The 16,751-nt window shown below is 39.2% G+C and overlaps 1 protein-coding gene across 1 annotated transcript; it reads right to left on the bottom strand.

Moving 5' to 3' along the window:
- Positions 1–12,256: 12,256 nt before the first annotated feature.
- Positions 12,257–14,908, bottom strand: LOC126753668 (conserved oligomeric Golgi complex subunit 8). The gene is made up of 5 exons (XM_050465339.1): positions 14,770–14,908; positions 14,238–14,710; positions 13,966–14,179; positions 13,717–13,892; positions 12,257–13,196 (listed from the first exon to the last, which is right to left on the bottom strand). Exons 1-5 carry the CDS (start codon positions 14,822–14,824, stop codon positions 12,381–12,383), a joined length of 1,734 nt encoding a protein of 577 aa, XP_050321296.1. The 5' UTR covers positions 14,825–14,908; the 3' UTR covers positions 12,257–12,380.
- Between the last annotated feature and the right edge of the window lie 1,843 nt (positions 14,909–16,751).

The raw sequence follows: 16,751 nt of genomic DNA, 5'->3' as shown, positions 1-16,751 counted from the left end.
CTATCTAGAACTGGTCTTAAATATCTAAGAGCTTCGCAGTTCAAAAGACTAGGCGAAGTATCAAATTTAGATATCAAGTCGATTTTAAAGTTCGCAAAAAGCGTGGACGTCCTGTATGACGAATACTTCACCTCAAACTAAACTGAACCTTCATCTGCAATTACTAATGGTCAGTAGGTCTATATATAACCTATCCTAAACTAAACTAAATTGCATCTATAACAGTGGTCGGCATTTCATAGCAAAATTTTTCACACGTACGCTTACGCTCTATCGTTCAGTCGTTGTCGAGCCAGCAACGAATTAACATCACGCAAGACTATAGCGCAAAACCAAATATGCCCTGCGAGAAATATTTTATGATTCTAAATGGCTTTGGTGCCATGCAATGCCTTTTATGTTCCAAGTCTTTTAAAGAGAATAGGGAATATATCCTTAAAAGACGTCTTATTAATTTTCATTATACTCTTAATTAATTATAAAATTTGCTTAATTTTAATTCCAATTTCTCACTGGGCAACTTTTTTTTCGTGCTCACCAACACATGACAGATCCTCTCATGCCGACCAGTACAGACGGACAGACATAGCTAAAAGGACTCAGCTTGTCACGGTGACCATTTGTCTATATATACATTTTTAGGGTATGCGAAATTACCTTTTGGGTATTAAAAACATAAAAATCGAATAGCTACCGGGTCTCAGCATATAATATCAAACAAAATCCTATACAGAAACATCCGTTAATCTTTCAAGTCTCACTTGCTTCTAAGTTATTTAACTTCAGAGTAAAAGAAAGTGAATGACGGGAAACAAATAATGGGAGCTAGAAAATGTCTTCCGTAAAAGAAGTTAACCGTCTGCACGATAGGGAAAATATATATTATGAGAGGCCAGTATTGCTTTGATTGGTCCCAAAATAATTTTATAGCAATTCAAAATGAATAGTGTCCCGAAGCTCTGTAAAGCAAAAGTGTGAAATCAGTAGAGAATACAGAGCGTCACTGCATCTTCAGTTATTGTATTCGAAAGCTAATGTAAACTAGAAAGGATAAACATGTAATGCTTTCCACGACAGTAATTCCTGGTAACTGTGAATTAGATGAAGTAGCCAGAACAGGCAACACCCTACAATAAGACACCTTAAGGAACCGTTCCCATGGCAGTCGGAACAGAACTGAATTTTTATCCGGCCAAGGACTGTTAACTCGGCACCATGCATCGAAATTACTTCAGGAATGTTTTCTGACGCTAAAACAACACCAAATGGAATTTATATGCCTCTAGCTCTTTTTAGATATTTAATCGACATACTTGTTATAAATATAGTTGAGTCTCGCTGGAGGCAATACCTTATTTGTTCAAAAAGCATATAAACGTGGCATGAATGGATTATGGGCTGCATATGACTATTAGAATTCAAAAGAAATGACATAGAGACTCCAATAGAAGGCTTGCCAGAAAATTTGGAATGCTATTATATAGTATATAATGACTACAGTTATCAACAGCTAGAAGAAGAGGAGACTATAAGCCAACTTCTATGCGAATGTAAAACTTTGTATAGGAAAAGTATTGCAACCATCGGTTGAGGGTCTCTTTACAATATTTCGAAAGTTGCACAGATAAAACTTTTTGTACTGATTAACTTCATCAGAAGCACTGGGTGGTTCAGAGAGATGACAATAGAGTTAGGGGATTTTGGTCCGTCAGGAATGGACATAATAGAGTCAGGGTATTTTAGTCTCTGTGGTTTCTGATGAGCTGTTTTCTTCCATTCGGACGACATGACTTTGCTGGCGTAGCCTCTGTCTCTTAATTCGCTGAACTATGTCAATGTCGTCGTATACCTCGTTCAGCTCTTCATTCCATAGACTGCGGTATTCACCTTTGCCAATATGCAAAGGACCTTAAATCTTCCGCAGAACCTTTCTACCAAAAAGTCGTAACGCCGTATAGAAGGACGGGAGTGATGAATGTCTTGTGGAGTTTGGTCTTTGTTCGGCGAAAGAGGACTTTACTTCTCAATTGCCTACTCAGTCCGAAGTGGCACCTGTTGGAAAGAGTGGTTCTGCGTTCGATTTCAAGGTTGGTTTTGTTGTAGGTGTTGATACTGGCTTCAAGATAGACGAAATTATCTACGACTTCAAAGTTATGACTGTCAACAGTGACGCGAGAGGCATGTCGCGAGTGCGACGACTGTTTGTTTGATGACAGGAGATATTTCGTTTCGCCCTTGTTCACTACCAGACCCATTTGCTCTGCTTTTTTGTCCAATCTGGAGAAAGCAGAACTAACGGCGCGGTTATTATGGCCAATGATATCGATGTCATCGGCGTACGCCAGCAGCTGTACACTTTTATAGAAGATGGTACCTTCTTCTATTCCGCTCTGCATCCCGAGTTATTTTCTCCAGTAGTAGATTGAAGAATTAACACCACTCTTCTGAAAGCGTTTGGTATCGAAAGGCTCGGAGAGGTTCATCCTGATACTGCCGGAGCTTTTGGTACTGGTCAATGTTAGTTTACACAGCCATATTAGTTTTGCCGGGACCCAGCCGACCTTTGGAAATCGAAGCCCCTACCTTTCACTTGCAGGCACTTATATTTCCCGAAAACTAAAAACATTGTGTTCAATGCAACAGAAATTCTACAGAAATCATTTTTGGACTTTTGCTCGATTCAAATCGAAAGAAATGGCGAAAATGTTCATAAAACCTGGCAAACGTTAAATGCAACGAAGCGAATAAATCCGCTGAAAGCAAGTGAATTGCAACGACCGTATGTACACAAGCGTTTCGGTCCAAAAGCATTGGTAGGAGATGTGGCTAAGGGAGGGGGATGTACAATGTAAGCCCATAGAGCAATATAAATGCGTATTGATGCGAAAGCCAACGAAATAGTCGTACGCATACACACACACACACATAGAGACTCACACAGCCGAGCAGCAAAACAACGAGCCAAAGCGGTTTCGACTATTTGTGCAAATCAGCTTTTCCAGGTTAGCAAAATCAAATTTGTACCGAATTAAAATGCCTGAATGTTCACACAAAAAGCCGACGCACATAGACGAGCCCACAGGAGAACGCCATAAAATGGACTCGGTGGACTCATTGCAAGGCAGCGACCAAAAAACAAAAAAACGTTAGGATGTGTAAATGCATGTGTGTGTGTGTGTGTGTTGCAGCAGAAAATAAGAAATAAAAGCCAAAGCATGGAAACACATGCCACGCACCCAACGGCCGGCCAACTCCAACTCTGAGGCAACGCATCCAATCAGTCAATCAAACAAACAATCGTTTCGCCATTGAAGTAAAAACACAGAGCAAAATGCCTAAGCACCTCGGCCACATACCCCACGCTCTCACTCCCACTCTTCCCCCTCCTTGGTGCTCACGCACAGCCGACACAGCGAAAATCTGACAGCCCAGCAGTTGGACAAAAAGGCCTGAAAGCTGACAATTCAACAAACCTAGAACAACAGCCGACGCACTGAATTGATGCATTGAGGCACTCACTGCACACACACACGCCCACACTCGCCATATTGTGCTGACGAGTTGGGCGCTGGAAGTAGGGAGTTCGTGCTGTCCGGCCGTAATCGTCGTAATCGGCAGACTTCACCGGGCTGGCAGACGGCTGCTTCAAAAATACCACAATCTATTCGAATTCGCAATCAAAATCAAAATCCCAAATTCCATTTGAATTGAGTACACCCTGCCAGTGTGTTGAAATGCAGCAATAGAGGGATTCCTACATCATCTTCAAGCGTACGGAAAGGGTACAGTGTTCTATGGAGGGTTAAATATGGCGGAAATTTCATGTCAAAGAATGTGAAGACTTATACTATATAGACATTCTCAAAACCCCACGGTCGATCGCTCGATTGCATTTGGAAATTTTGTTAAATTTTCGTGGGTCCAATGTTTAAACGAGCTTTCCATTAATGCGAATTATTTGGCAGAGCATTGCCCTCCGAGATGGCTCAAAAGTTCATGATCTCACTTTTATATACTTTTGGTAACAACCCAGATTAGTCTGTAGTCCATCAGTTAGACAGGCGGATCACATTTTTTGGAAACGAATGAAAACAATGGATTACTATATGACAAATAAAACACAAGCGGACATGGTTAGGTTAGGTAAGACGGCTGATCCAGAGATCGCAAGTGGACGTCTATATACAGTCCTTTGTGAAGCCATAAAAACAGAACTCCTGTAAGTCGAACTAATAGGTCAGCGCTTTGAGGCCAATAAAAATTTACTCGGTCGTTTAATTTCTATTCCCGCCAGCTTGGTGGAATATCTGAAACTGTGAGTCTTTAAGCCGTGATATCGCAAACGCGAAACAATTAAAAAGGAAATGCTGATACGTTTACATCTCGTCTGATTCCATACAGCTGGCGTCCCTTAAAATTCTCAACCCTACAGCATGGACACCGATTTGGGAACTTCCACAACTAGAGAGAGGCTAGTCTTACTTAAGACAAAGAGCTCAGTAGATCTGTTACGATCGATAATGCGCCGAAAGGATCTTGCGACAGCGTATGAAGCAATGGTAACCCAGCGCTGGTCAAGTACCCCCGAAGGCCAGCTGTCCAGTATCAGAAAACACAAGGAGAAGGGAACGCCGACACGTTCACATCAAAAGGAAAACTATGCCACCTTTCCTTGTCAGCTCATCAGTTGCCTGCGATTCCGCTGTGGCCTAGCACCCATACTAGTCTTATCACAAAGTGCCTCGATGCCGTTGATAACAAGGTTAGGCATTTCTTAACCACCCCTGAACGCTTGATTAGTGAGGTCAAGGCTAGTTTCGCCACATCAAATGGGGATTATATTTCAATTAATAGTATTGAGGCTCAGAAACAAAGTTATCACAATAGTTCGACGAGTGAAGCTCGAGATTTTCGAAGGTTGCTGGAACAAATCAAACCCACATATTTAGATTCTGGTATCATTCCCAAATTCTGCATTGCACTGTAATAACTGATAATCGAGTCAAGGTCTTTCAAGCTTGTTTGTTTTTGTAGAAGTGTCTACAAGAGCTAAAATATCAGAAGATTTCGGCAATGCAGTGAACTGTTGAGAATATACAGATAGTTCCCGTCGTTAGTGTTGTCATAGCGAATAATCCATACTGTTTAGATATAAGAAATAAAGGACTGTTCGACATCACCCAATAGGAAGTCATAGTAAGAGGTCGATCGATAAGAAGATTTTCATTGGATGTATACGTAGGAGTAATAGTGCAACAACATGTTTTCATTTGGTATGTCCGAGTAGTAGTAGTTACCAATACCCAAACCAGAATTGTCTAAAGCTTGCTTGTCTCGATAACGAACTCGAGCTTTTCGACTGGAATGTGGTTTCTCACTGCAATGAACGATTTTTTATAAAGAAAAAATCGTATAGTATTAGTTGTTGCCATATTTTGCCTATATCAGTTTCGCTACCTTACATTTGGTTGTAGATTTCCATCTGTTCTGAGCTATTTGTTTAAATTACACCACCCTCACACTCGTCTAGAGAGGCCAACTAGCCTGTTTGTTCGTTGGCGAAAATTTTCATATGACCGGAAACCCAAATTATGACAAGTGTATTTGAACTGCCAGTAAGCTTAAAGTTTGTCTTTGGCGACGACAAGGCTAGCAATTCCGCCTGGCTATCAGTATATATTGTAGCTCTACATTCTTCCCATAGTTATTTAGCAAAACTCTACATTCCTGTTTTTCCATTCGGAAGATGCTAACTGAGTTTGGTAGACGACTGGAGAAAAAGATATCAAGATCCTCGAAGTATACCACCGAAACTACGCCTCAAACCATTTTTAACCCGTGGGTAAAGAGAACTTTTTCCATTCGGAAGATGCTTGCTTAGATTGTAGACGGCTGATTAGAAAGATATCAAAGATATCCTATCTCTATTCGGAAGATGCTAGCTGAGTGTGATAGACGGCTGGAGAGAAAGATATCAAGATTCTCAAAGTATACCCCTGACCATACTCCGCAAACCATTTTGAAAATTTTAAACGGAACAACGAGATTTAAGGATGACAATTGGACTCTAGAAGAAAGTCAATGAAGTTTAAATTGATGAAAAGTAAGTAAAAAATTTTGAAAGTTTATGAAATAGAACCTAGAGAGCACTGTGCACAGAGCGATTGAGCCATTTGCTGGCAATATTTTCATAGACGAGAAGGAGTAATTTTCATTTTTCCCCAGCCATAGCTCAATTCGACAGCTTGCAATGAGTTGTTGCCCATTCGGACGCTGTTGTTGGTGCGCTATGTGCGCTGTTTTGTCAGCTTCTCACCCGCACTTGCTGCCGACGGATTACTACTGGTCGAATGCCTACGCTTGTACTCGTGTATATTTAGTGGTGGGCTTAAAAATACACTGCGAACGCAGGCAGAACAACACAAGTTGCACAATTTCGCAATCAAACGCATCAAAATGCATACACACAAACAAGCAACTTACATACAAACAAGTGCACACACGCAGGCAAATGCATAAAATTGCGTCTCAGTTAAGCTCGCACTATTTTTGCGTACAAAAAGACTAGCTAGCACCCGCTGCACCCCCGCACAGTCAGTCGACTTGCGCTCTATACTATATATATATGTGTGTATTTCGTATAAATGTTGGCATGTGTGTGCATTTAGTTCGCGAAATTGCATATCGTTATATGAATAACGTTGGCCTGTCCTTGGTGCGCTGGGGCGTATACGCGACCAAACGCGTCAATCGATTACATACAAAGGAAAAATTGTTGTTACTTTGTAGTTGTTGTTGCGTTTTTTTCGCTCGGTATTTTACGAAATTCGGGTATTTTAGTGATTGCGCGCGAAATTGCATAAATATTGACTCGCCTTGAACTGACCACAAGCACACTACGCGACCGCACCCATACACACACCGACACACACTTATATTGAGGCTCAAAACGCCCAGCCAACCAATCAATTGGAATTGCACTTTGCTTTTGCGCGCAAACAATTTGTTGTATAGGTTTTAGTTGTTCTTTATGCGTCAGTTTCAATTTACCGTTGTAACACCGCGGTTTTTGTTAGTCAAATGCGCACAAGCCGCCATAAAAATATGATACATACATATGTATACAAGTATATGGGTATGTGTGTTAGTTGCACTTTGTAAGCACTTAGATTTATCAACTTAATTTCTGGAGGACATTGCAGAAACATACCCCACATGAGCACAGCAACAAAATGCAGCTTTGTGAATAGTTAGTCAGACGTGTGAACACTTATTGACCCTAGCTTTGTACAATTGTCAAAAGTTTGTGCGCCGCATAGATTCGTTGAATGCTGGTACATAAATCCACGAAATTCAATGGGCAATTCGCTAAACCCAAATGTGGTTATTATTCGGCGATTTGGATAAATAGTATCTATACAAGTAATAATAACAAGTAACGATATGAAGGGGTGAAATATATAGTATAATCAAGTAATAACAAAAATTGATTTGAAGGGGTGAAATCAAACTACATATAATATCAAAGTTAGAGGAAAATGTGACCAAAATTGAAAACTGTTCTCAAATGTGAAATACTTTTTCATTAACACCAAAAAATGAATACATATAATACATCCAAAAACTAAACTGGCCTAGAAGCATCCGTTCCCACACTATCAAAATTTCGTAAGTTGAAAATTTATATATCTTAGAAAATTCATAGAAAAGCCACCTTTTATTCATTAAACAATTTCAAAAAAAAGTATGTATTAACACCAAAAATATGTGTATACAGTAAATAAATATTCAACAAATAAAAACTTCAAACTGGTCTCAGTTGTGCATCCGTTCCCACACTTAAAACAAAATTTCGTAAGTTGAAAATTTAGATATCTTAGAAAATTCATAGAAAAACCTTTTTTATTAAACAATTTCAAAAAAAAAATTTAAACTGTTCTTAGGAACGCTTCAAACTTTTTAATGAATGGACCTTTTATTCATTAAACAATTTCAAAAAAAAGTATGTATTAACACCAAAAATATGTGTATACAGTAAATAAATATTCAACAAACAAAAACTTCAAACTGTTCTCAGTTGTGCATCTGTTCCCTGTCTTAAAATAACTTCTCGTAAGCTGAAAATTAGAAATATTAGAAAACCCATAGAAGTGCCTCCTTTTATTCATTAAAATTCAACTGTTCTTAGGAACGCTTATAATTTTAATGATTGGCAAGCAAACAATTTGGGAAAAAATACAGCATTAATACCGAAATATATGTTTATGCGGTAAATAAATATTCAACAAATAAAAACTTCAAACTGTCCCCAGTTGTGCATCTGTTCTCAGTTTTAAAATAACTTTCTGCGAACTTTTTTTCTGAAAAAAATAGCGCTTAACGTTTAAATTAAATTCAATTTGAACCCGTTGCGGATTGTTTACAAAATATTTTTAAATTTTTTTGAACCACACCTATCCAAGATGGAAGATCGAAAACAGCATTTTCGGCATATTTTACTGTTTGACGATAAAAATGGTAAAAATGCAGTTCAAGCAAAGCGAATGTGACGCATACGGAGCAGATGTGTTGACCTAACGCCAAAGCTAAAATTGGATTGCAAGATTTCTTTCGGGCAATTTCGATCTTGAGGATGTACCACATCCTGGAAGGACTATTGAAACCAATGGGGATAAAATAAAGTCGATGGTTGATGTAAATTGTCGCATAAAAACTTAGGAGATTGCTGAAAGATTAAATTTATCTAACGCGACCATAATAGGTTAGATAATACTAAGCACGTGAAACGTCTGGGATTAATTTCGAAGCTTGGCATATGGTTTCGTCATATTCTTACAGAACGAAATTTGTTTCGTCGCATTAACGACAGTGATTTGTTTATCCAAAGTCAAAAAAGTAAACCATTTTTGAGCGCGTTGTTAGTGGCGCCGAAAACTGGGTTGTGTACAGGAATGGAAAGGGCAAGTGGTCTAAAAAAAAAACAAATCCAACCACTTCGAAAGCCGATACCATCAACCACAACACGTGCGGGATGGGATAGATACCGAGAGTTGAAGAGAAAAGCGAGACGCATTTGCAGATAAAATAAGAGAGGGACCGAAATGCGTGAATACGAAGAGCTTGACAAGCTGACCGACAGGAATAATGCTCAAAAATTCTACGAAAAAATGCGGCGACTAACAGAAGGTTTCAAGACCGGAGCATACCGCCAGAGGCGATAGAGTGATTTATGCCCAGATCATACTGAAATTATGGAGGGAACACTTCTCCAGCCTGCTGAATGGCGGTGAAAACATAACAGCAGGAGAAAGCGAGCCCAATCCCAATCGATGACGATGGAGCAGACGTTTCAATACCCGACCATGAAGAAGTTCGAATAGCTATTACCCGCCTGAAGAACAACAAAGCGGGGGTCGATGGATTGCTGACCTAGCTATTCAAATACGGCGGCGAAAAACTGATAAGAAGCATGCATCAGGTTTTTCGTAGAATATGGTCTGACGAAAGCAAAACCGATGATTGGAATTTAAGTGTGCTCTGCCCAAACCACAAAAAGGGATACCCAATAATCTGCGCCAACTACCGTGAGATAAGCCTCTTCGACATCGCATACATGTTCTATCGAGCGTACTGTGCGAAAGAAAAGACCAATGTCATGAAACTGATCTTATCCTTATCAGTGTGACTTTAGACCTGGAAAATCAACAACTGACCAGATATTCACCATGCGCCAAATCTTGGAAAGGACCCATGGAAAAAGGATCGACACCCATCACCTATTCGTCGATTTCAAAGCTACTTTTGACAGCACGAAAAGGAGCTGCCTTTATGCCGCGATGTCTGAATTTGGTATCCCCGCAAAACTAATACAACCGTGTAAAATGACGTTGAGCAATACCAAAAGCTCCATCAGGATCGGGAAAGATCTCCGCGAGACGTTCAATACCAAACGAGGTTTCAGACAAGGCGACTCCCTATCACGCGACTTCTTCAACCTGCTGCTGGAGAAAATAGTTCGAGGTGCAGAGATGAATAGAGAAGGTAAAGTTTTCTACAAGAGTATACACCTGCTAGCGTACGCCAATGACATCAATACCATTGGCCATAACAACCAAGGTTGGGCAAAGAATCAAATGGGGCTGATGGTGAAGGAGGGCAAGACGAAATATCTCCTGTCATCAAACAGTCGTGGCACTCGCGACTTGGCTCTCACATCACTGTTGACAGTCATAACTTCGAAGACGTAGATAATTTTGTCTATCTTGCAACCAGCATTAACACCAACAACGTCAGCTTCGAAATTCAACGCAGAATAACTCTTGCCAACAGGTGCTACTTCGGATTGAGTAGGTAATTGAGAAGTAAAGTTCCTCTCTCCATGAACAAAGACCAAACTCTGCAATTCAATCATCATATGGTGCAGAGGCATGTCGATGTTACAAGTTTTCGAGAGAAAGGTTTTGCAGAAGATTTATTGTCCTTTGCGCATTGGCAAGAGCAAGTACCGCAGTCGATGGAACGATGAGCTGTACGAGATATACGACGACACTGACATAGTTCAGCGAATTAAGAGACAGGGGCTGCGCTGGCTAGGTCATGTTGTCCGGATGGAAGGAAACACTCCAGCTCTGAAAGTTTTCAATTCAGTGCCTGCCGGGGGAAGCAGAGAAAGAGGAAGACTCCGTTGGAAAGAACAGGTAAAGGACCTAGCTACACTTGGAATCTCCAAACAGCGAAAAGGAAGAACGACCGGCGCGCTTTTGTAAACTCGGCTATAACCGCAGAAGCGGTGTCTATGCAAGAAGAAGAAGATTATAGCTTCAGTGCAACCGAAGTTAATGTTTTTTTCTTTTGTTTGTTAGTTTAATCCACGGAGAAAATCGGTATCACCGCAACAGAGGAGATCCTGTTTTTGGGCCCCGATGAAGATGGCTTGTAACTCGAATTATATTAATTTTCTTTGCTTCAAAAATTTTACTGTGTATTCTTAAAATTTGTATAAATTACACCCTCAAGATTTTATATTTCTTAATTCCCTAAAATCACTTTTTTTTAGGTGTGTCCCTTAAACACTTTATGAAATATACATATGTATGTATGTACAATACATCTGTATATATACATGCTTACATATATGTATTATCATAAGAATATTACTAGAATATCCGTAAACTCATTTCATATAAAGTATATAAATTTATATAAGTATCAGGGAATGTATATACAAATGTATGTATGTATATACATACATACATATATTAAAGAGATAATTGCCAAATATAAATGTGGACAGAAAGATAACTATGTGCTCGTACATGTGGCAATATGCGAAAAATATCCAAAACACTCGTGCATTCGCACACACATCACACTCTCCCTCCTTCTCCCCACCACGAGTCTGCTGTCATTTTGGCGCTACTTAAGCGCATTGTCCTTTTTATAAATGCGAAAATTATCTACTCGTCCATTCATTTGTCGATTTTGTCAGCTTCTGCACTACTACACTACACTACTACACACACAAAGGAACATACAGCACATACATACGAACCTGTGAGTACAGCAATGTGGTGTTATTGTTCTTGTTGTTATTTGCTGCTGCTGCTCATTTATTTGATTTTCAGCTATTGTTCTGACAGTTAGCCGGCTTGCTTGCTGGGGCAACGCTACTATTTCGGCTAATTTATCGGGATAATTGCCAAATGACCAAATGGGGAGTTTTATTACACCAGCTGCACAAAAATGATGACCAAAGCACAAACGCCAAAGTAGTGAAATAAAACTTCGAGCAATCGGCAGTGCCGCAAATATTAGAAATATGTATGTATGATGGTGTGCATGTGTGTGAGGGTGAGGTTAAATGAATGGCTAGTTAGATGTGCGGATGAATGAGTAGTAGTGGGTGGCTGGGCTGTATGTATGTATGTACAGATGTACATGCTGCTTGGAGCGGCTATGGCTGCTGCGAACGCTGATGATGCTCAGCTTGTTTGCGCTTCAGCTCATGTGGCTAATTTTTCCTTTTTAATTGTAATTCATAAATTACATTATGTAGTAATTGTTTTTGTTGTTGTGATGCAGTGGTGTATGTTTGCACTTATTTTACACATGTATGTACTTATGAAACTGTATGAAGTGATGTGAGGGTGGTTTGCTGATTGTGACTCATATGAATGTGGCATTTGTGGTCACTTGTGGCGAACACATAAATGAGTTTTTCGTAAGCGCACACGCGTTTATATGTATTGCAGCCTCGTTTTGTATGCAGCGTTGTATATATATATTATTTATTAATATGTAGCTTAAAGACAACTTAAGTTTATTTCGTTATACGCGTATATTATTGGTTATGTATATGCCAAATTTTACTGCTATTCGCTTCAACTTTCGGCAGACACAGCGCTCGTATCACTCTGCGCTGTCGCTGGTTCCACTGTCGTTGGCGCCTGCTCTTGCTTAAGCAGCACTTCGGGTATTTTGTTGGGCAACAAATGTTTTAGTGGTTCCAATATCTTTTGTTGTTGCAAGTAAGTAATCCCTTCTTGCTCCAACGTCAACAAATTAATACCCAAATGATTGGTTAATGTCTGTTGCGGAAATATAGCGTGTATGCAACGCTGTATATATGGTATTAAATCGTAAGCCAAACTGGAACACAACTTAACGAATGTCTCACGCTCGGCACTGGTGAACGCTTGCTGCTCTTGCCGATAGAAACTCAACACTTTGGTGGCGACAAATTCCAGTGAAGTTTGTAATGCGCGTGTGACGTCATTCGCCAAGGCGATGGGCGCACAAAGTCGCAATTCGTTCAGCGCATTTAAGTAGCCATTGCAGAGTGAGGCTAGCGGATGGAAATCCAGCAACGTCTCGGGCGGTGCATACGATTCCTGCTCCTGTGCAGTAGTCGGATTATTGCTGGCCGTATCCACTTTGTGTGCACGTGTATGCAATGTCACTTTATTAATGAGCGTGTAACGTTCGAGTTCTTGCGCGAAACTTTGATTCACGGTAGAGATTCCATTACCGAAATTACGCCGTATAACTCGCAAAAAGATGGGCACCATTAGCCCACGAAAATCGGCACCGACGCGACTGAAGGAGAGTCCGAAATACATGCACTGGCCGAGTACGGTGTCAAATGAGCTGATGCCGCGCTCCAAATCGAATTCCAAAGTGTGCAGAAAATCGTCGATCTGGAAAAATGTATTTCAGTTATATAAGAACAACTTTTAGCTCAATTTAATCGTAGAATGATAAGAATAATGAAGTTTTAAGTAATCTTGAACACGATTGCGAATTTTTAATTACAAATTTAGATTAAAAATTATATTTTCAACATTTAATTACGCGAAAAAATTTGATTTTGAAATTTTAATTTAAATTTTGGCAATAAAAAATAAGTTTTTATTTAAAATTTAATTTGAAGCAACATTTTCGGGATTACAACATAAAAAAATTTGTATTCAAATGTTAATGGAATTATGTTTTTAAAGCATTTTTTGCAACCCTGAGCTCAATTTAATACGAAAATAAAATTTAGTAAAATTATACAAAAAATAAAATTCAAAGTAATTTTGTGAAGGTCTAAATTTAAAAAAATACACCACAATTGTCTTTTCACAATTTTGAAAAGTTTTAAATTATCAAAAGATACACAACTCTTGTTTTTTCACAATTCTAAAAATAAACAACAAAACCTATTTAACTACTAACCTTCCTATGCAGCCATGCCTGAAACAAACGCTCACCCTCACAAGTCACCCCTTGCATTGGTTTGGCGGCTGTCACTACACTCGGCTCATCATCGGGAAATATCGCGCGATATTGTGTTATAATATTAAATAAATTAATGCGCGTAACCTCAATGGTTTTGGTCAAATGTTGCTGAGCTGTTATATGCAAGGACATGATTTTATAATAAGTAAATGTTATTAAATAATAAAATTTGGGAAACAAACGCACCATCATCCTTGGCGATCGCTTTCAATGTGCTTTTAAGCCACGTATCACGCGCTTGCAGAAATTTCAACTTCAATTCATTATTGCTAAATGCCTGCATGCGTCGTAGATAACCAACAATTTGCAAGCATTTGGGCAACTGTAAATCGGTGCGCAACTGCGCCACTAACTGCACCAACATTGTGTGCCAAAGCGCCTCCACTGAGTGTACAATACTCTGAAAGCATAATTATGGAAATTAAAATATAAATTTTCCACTAATAAACTACTCTCACCTTTATAATCGGTATATCACTATGGTTGTGTCCTAATTTCTGCACATAACTTGCCAGTTCCAATGCTTCTTCATAACGGCCCTCGCGTATGCAACGCTCCATTAGCTGCGGCAGCTCAAGTATCTCCAGCAGCTGTGCATTCTTTTTCAATGTAATCGAATTAATGCGTCTTTCCTCATTTATATCCTCCGCTTTGGCGAGAAATTTTTCACACTCCGCCGTAAAGACGGGCAATTTATCCAGCAAGGTGCCCACTTGTTCTTCTGTATTTTTGAATTCGGTGAAAATTGAACGCGAATTCTCGGCTGTATGTATGAATGTTCTATAATTGGAAATGGCCAACTCCTGCGTCTGCTCCACAATACGTTTGTTTTCGTCGGCCAAACGCGCTTGCTCCTTCTTCAGTTGCTCAACCTTGTAGGTGCCCAAATTAGCTAGATAACTGTAAAGTTCTGGATTGTCGCGTAGGTTCTCTGTAAATAAATGGAAATTAATTATAAAGATTTCTTTGCACTTTTAATTATTTACAAACCTGGCAAACCATCCGGGAAAATCAATTTTAACACGCGTTCATTCTCTAAATCCATTTTAATGATATTTTAAGCTGAAATATTTAAACAAATTTATTCAACACTTGTATTTTCGGGCGCGTCGACAAAATGCAAACAGCTGAGTTGGCGTCACAGCTGATTGGAATAAGGTGAGAAATGGAACGAAACACTGGGTGGAGGGTGGAATAAGAACTGAAAAAGGGATTATGTCTGTGCTAAATATGGTTTCAATGTTGGATAAATTTACATTTATAAAGATTTCAATGAACGAGTATGGTTCGCAGCCTTGATTAAAAGGAAGTCTTTGTGCTTTATGTGTCGTTACTGTTGTAAGTTTATTTTTGGTTAAAAGGAAGTGTCTATGTTGGATGGGTTATTAAAACAACTAAAGGCGTATTTTAAAATAACAAAATATTGTGTGAAAAATGAAGACTAATGTCATCAAAGTGGTGCTTTCAATTTCTTTTTTTTTATAAAGCAGAAGAGTAGGCATTTCAATATTAATAGGAATGATCAAAACCCTTCTTTTTCTACAGGAGTGCATGCAAGCTTTCTTCTCTCCCACTGCTACCCGCATGACTATAATTTGAGTGTTGTTGCCACAATGTCTGCGCAGACCCAAAACAAGCTAACATAGATTACAGAAGCCATCTGTTTGCACTAGAACTACACATTGCAACAATAGAGAGTGCCTTGTGCGCAAAGAGAGAAAGCGTGAGAGTATTGCCACACATGTGCGGCGGCGCATGCGTGACCACCTAGAATTTAGTAGGAAATCGTAATAAAAAGCACAACAGACTACATTTTTTATGCTCGTTGACTAATTTTCGCAATTTTTGCTCTTTTTGCGCGCGCTTTCGACATGCGACTTGCGTATGCGGCGCTTTTTTGTTTTTTGTTGTTTTTTATGTATGTGCAAGTCGCTGTCGCCACATTGTGAGCGCATATGGTTGACTGAGTGCCGCTGCTTTGTGGACGACACGCGACCGCTTGCGGTTGAGCTGAATTAAATGCGGCTGGGCGGCTCGTCGGCTCATCGACGCTGCAGCGTTTGGTGAAAGTAGAACATTTGCTTGCTAAATGCCACTAAAATCGTCTACAAGCGCTTCTTCTCGCCCCGCAAACTCTGCGACATAATATTCACCGCTTTAGTTGCGTTAGACAGATCATCCTACTCAGCGATTTCAGCTTCTTGCAGACATAATTGTTGCCAGCATGCGATTTTATGGCTGAGAATTGTTTTTACGCGCCGTCGCTTGGTCTTGGGATTAATGAGCGCGCAAGCATTGCTTTGCTTAAGGCAGTTTAATAAAGGCAGAATTAAAAGTCGTCGGCTCAACAACGATGCATTCATGTGGCGCATCGTTTCAAGTTATCTTTTGGCCTGGGAAATCACTACTTGGTTTGTATGCGTTGCTGTCTTAAGTCTTCTGTAATTTATTGTTGTTTTTATTTACCGAGACTTTGATGGCATTCGGTCTTGTTCTTTAGCTTGTTATGCGCTTCTTATGGCCTGCGTTTTATTATTTGCGTAAGCTTTTTCTGTTTTGATTCTAAGATCTACTCCTTGTAGTAAGCTGATACAGTGTGCGAAATTTGCTTAGACACATTTTATAAATAAAAAATTGTGTAATTTACTTAAATATGTGAATATTTTATAACAGTGTGTTTCAAAAACTTTTAAAGTGCAGCCGACCTTGAAAATTACCGATTTGACTATTTTTATGTTTTATGTAAAGTTGCCAATAGTTCAAAAAATTTCGTTACAAAAATAATTAATTTAAGACGAATATTACAAAAAAGAAAAATAGAGCTAAATAACTCTTCTTCATGGATTTCATACTGAGGCGGTTTAGAACGAATCACAATTGAAAATAGTTTTATTCGGAAAGGGTTGCCAGCTGTTAAAAAGAAACTAATAAAATAAGTAAAAAAAAACAAAGTTTTTAATTAAACATCAAAC

The sequence above is a fragment of the Bactrocera neohumeralis genome, chromosome 3, assembly GCF_024586455.1.
Source record: "Bactrocera neohumeralis isolate Rockhampton chromosome 3, APGP_CSIRO_Bneo_wtdbg2-racon-allhic-juicebox.fasta_v2, whole genome shotgun sequence".
Lineage (NCBI taxonomy): Eukaryota > Metazoa > Arthropoda > Insecta > Diptera > Tephritidae > Bactrocera > Bactrocera neohumeralis.
This window is presented reverse-complemented; position numbering and strand designations above follow the sequence as displayed.

Excerpts from the sequence above, each read along its gene's own strand:
- LOC126753668 (XM_050465339.1), bottom strand. The coding sequence starts at position 14,824 with ATGGATTTAGAGAATGAACGCGTGTTAAAATTGATTTTCCCGGATGGT. Across the intron at positions 14,711-14,769 it reads TTTCCCGGATGGTTTGCCAG|AGAACCTACGCGACAATCCA; the intron begins GTTTGTAAATAA and ends ATTTATTTACAG. Across the intron at positions 13,893-13,965 it reads AGCGATCGCCAAGGATGATG|CTCAGCAACATTTGACCAAA; the intron begins GTGCGTTTGTTT and ends TGCATATAACAG.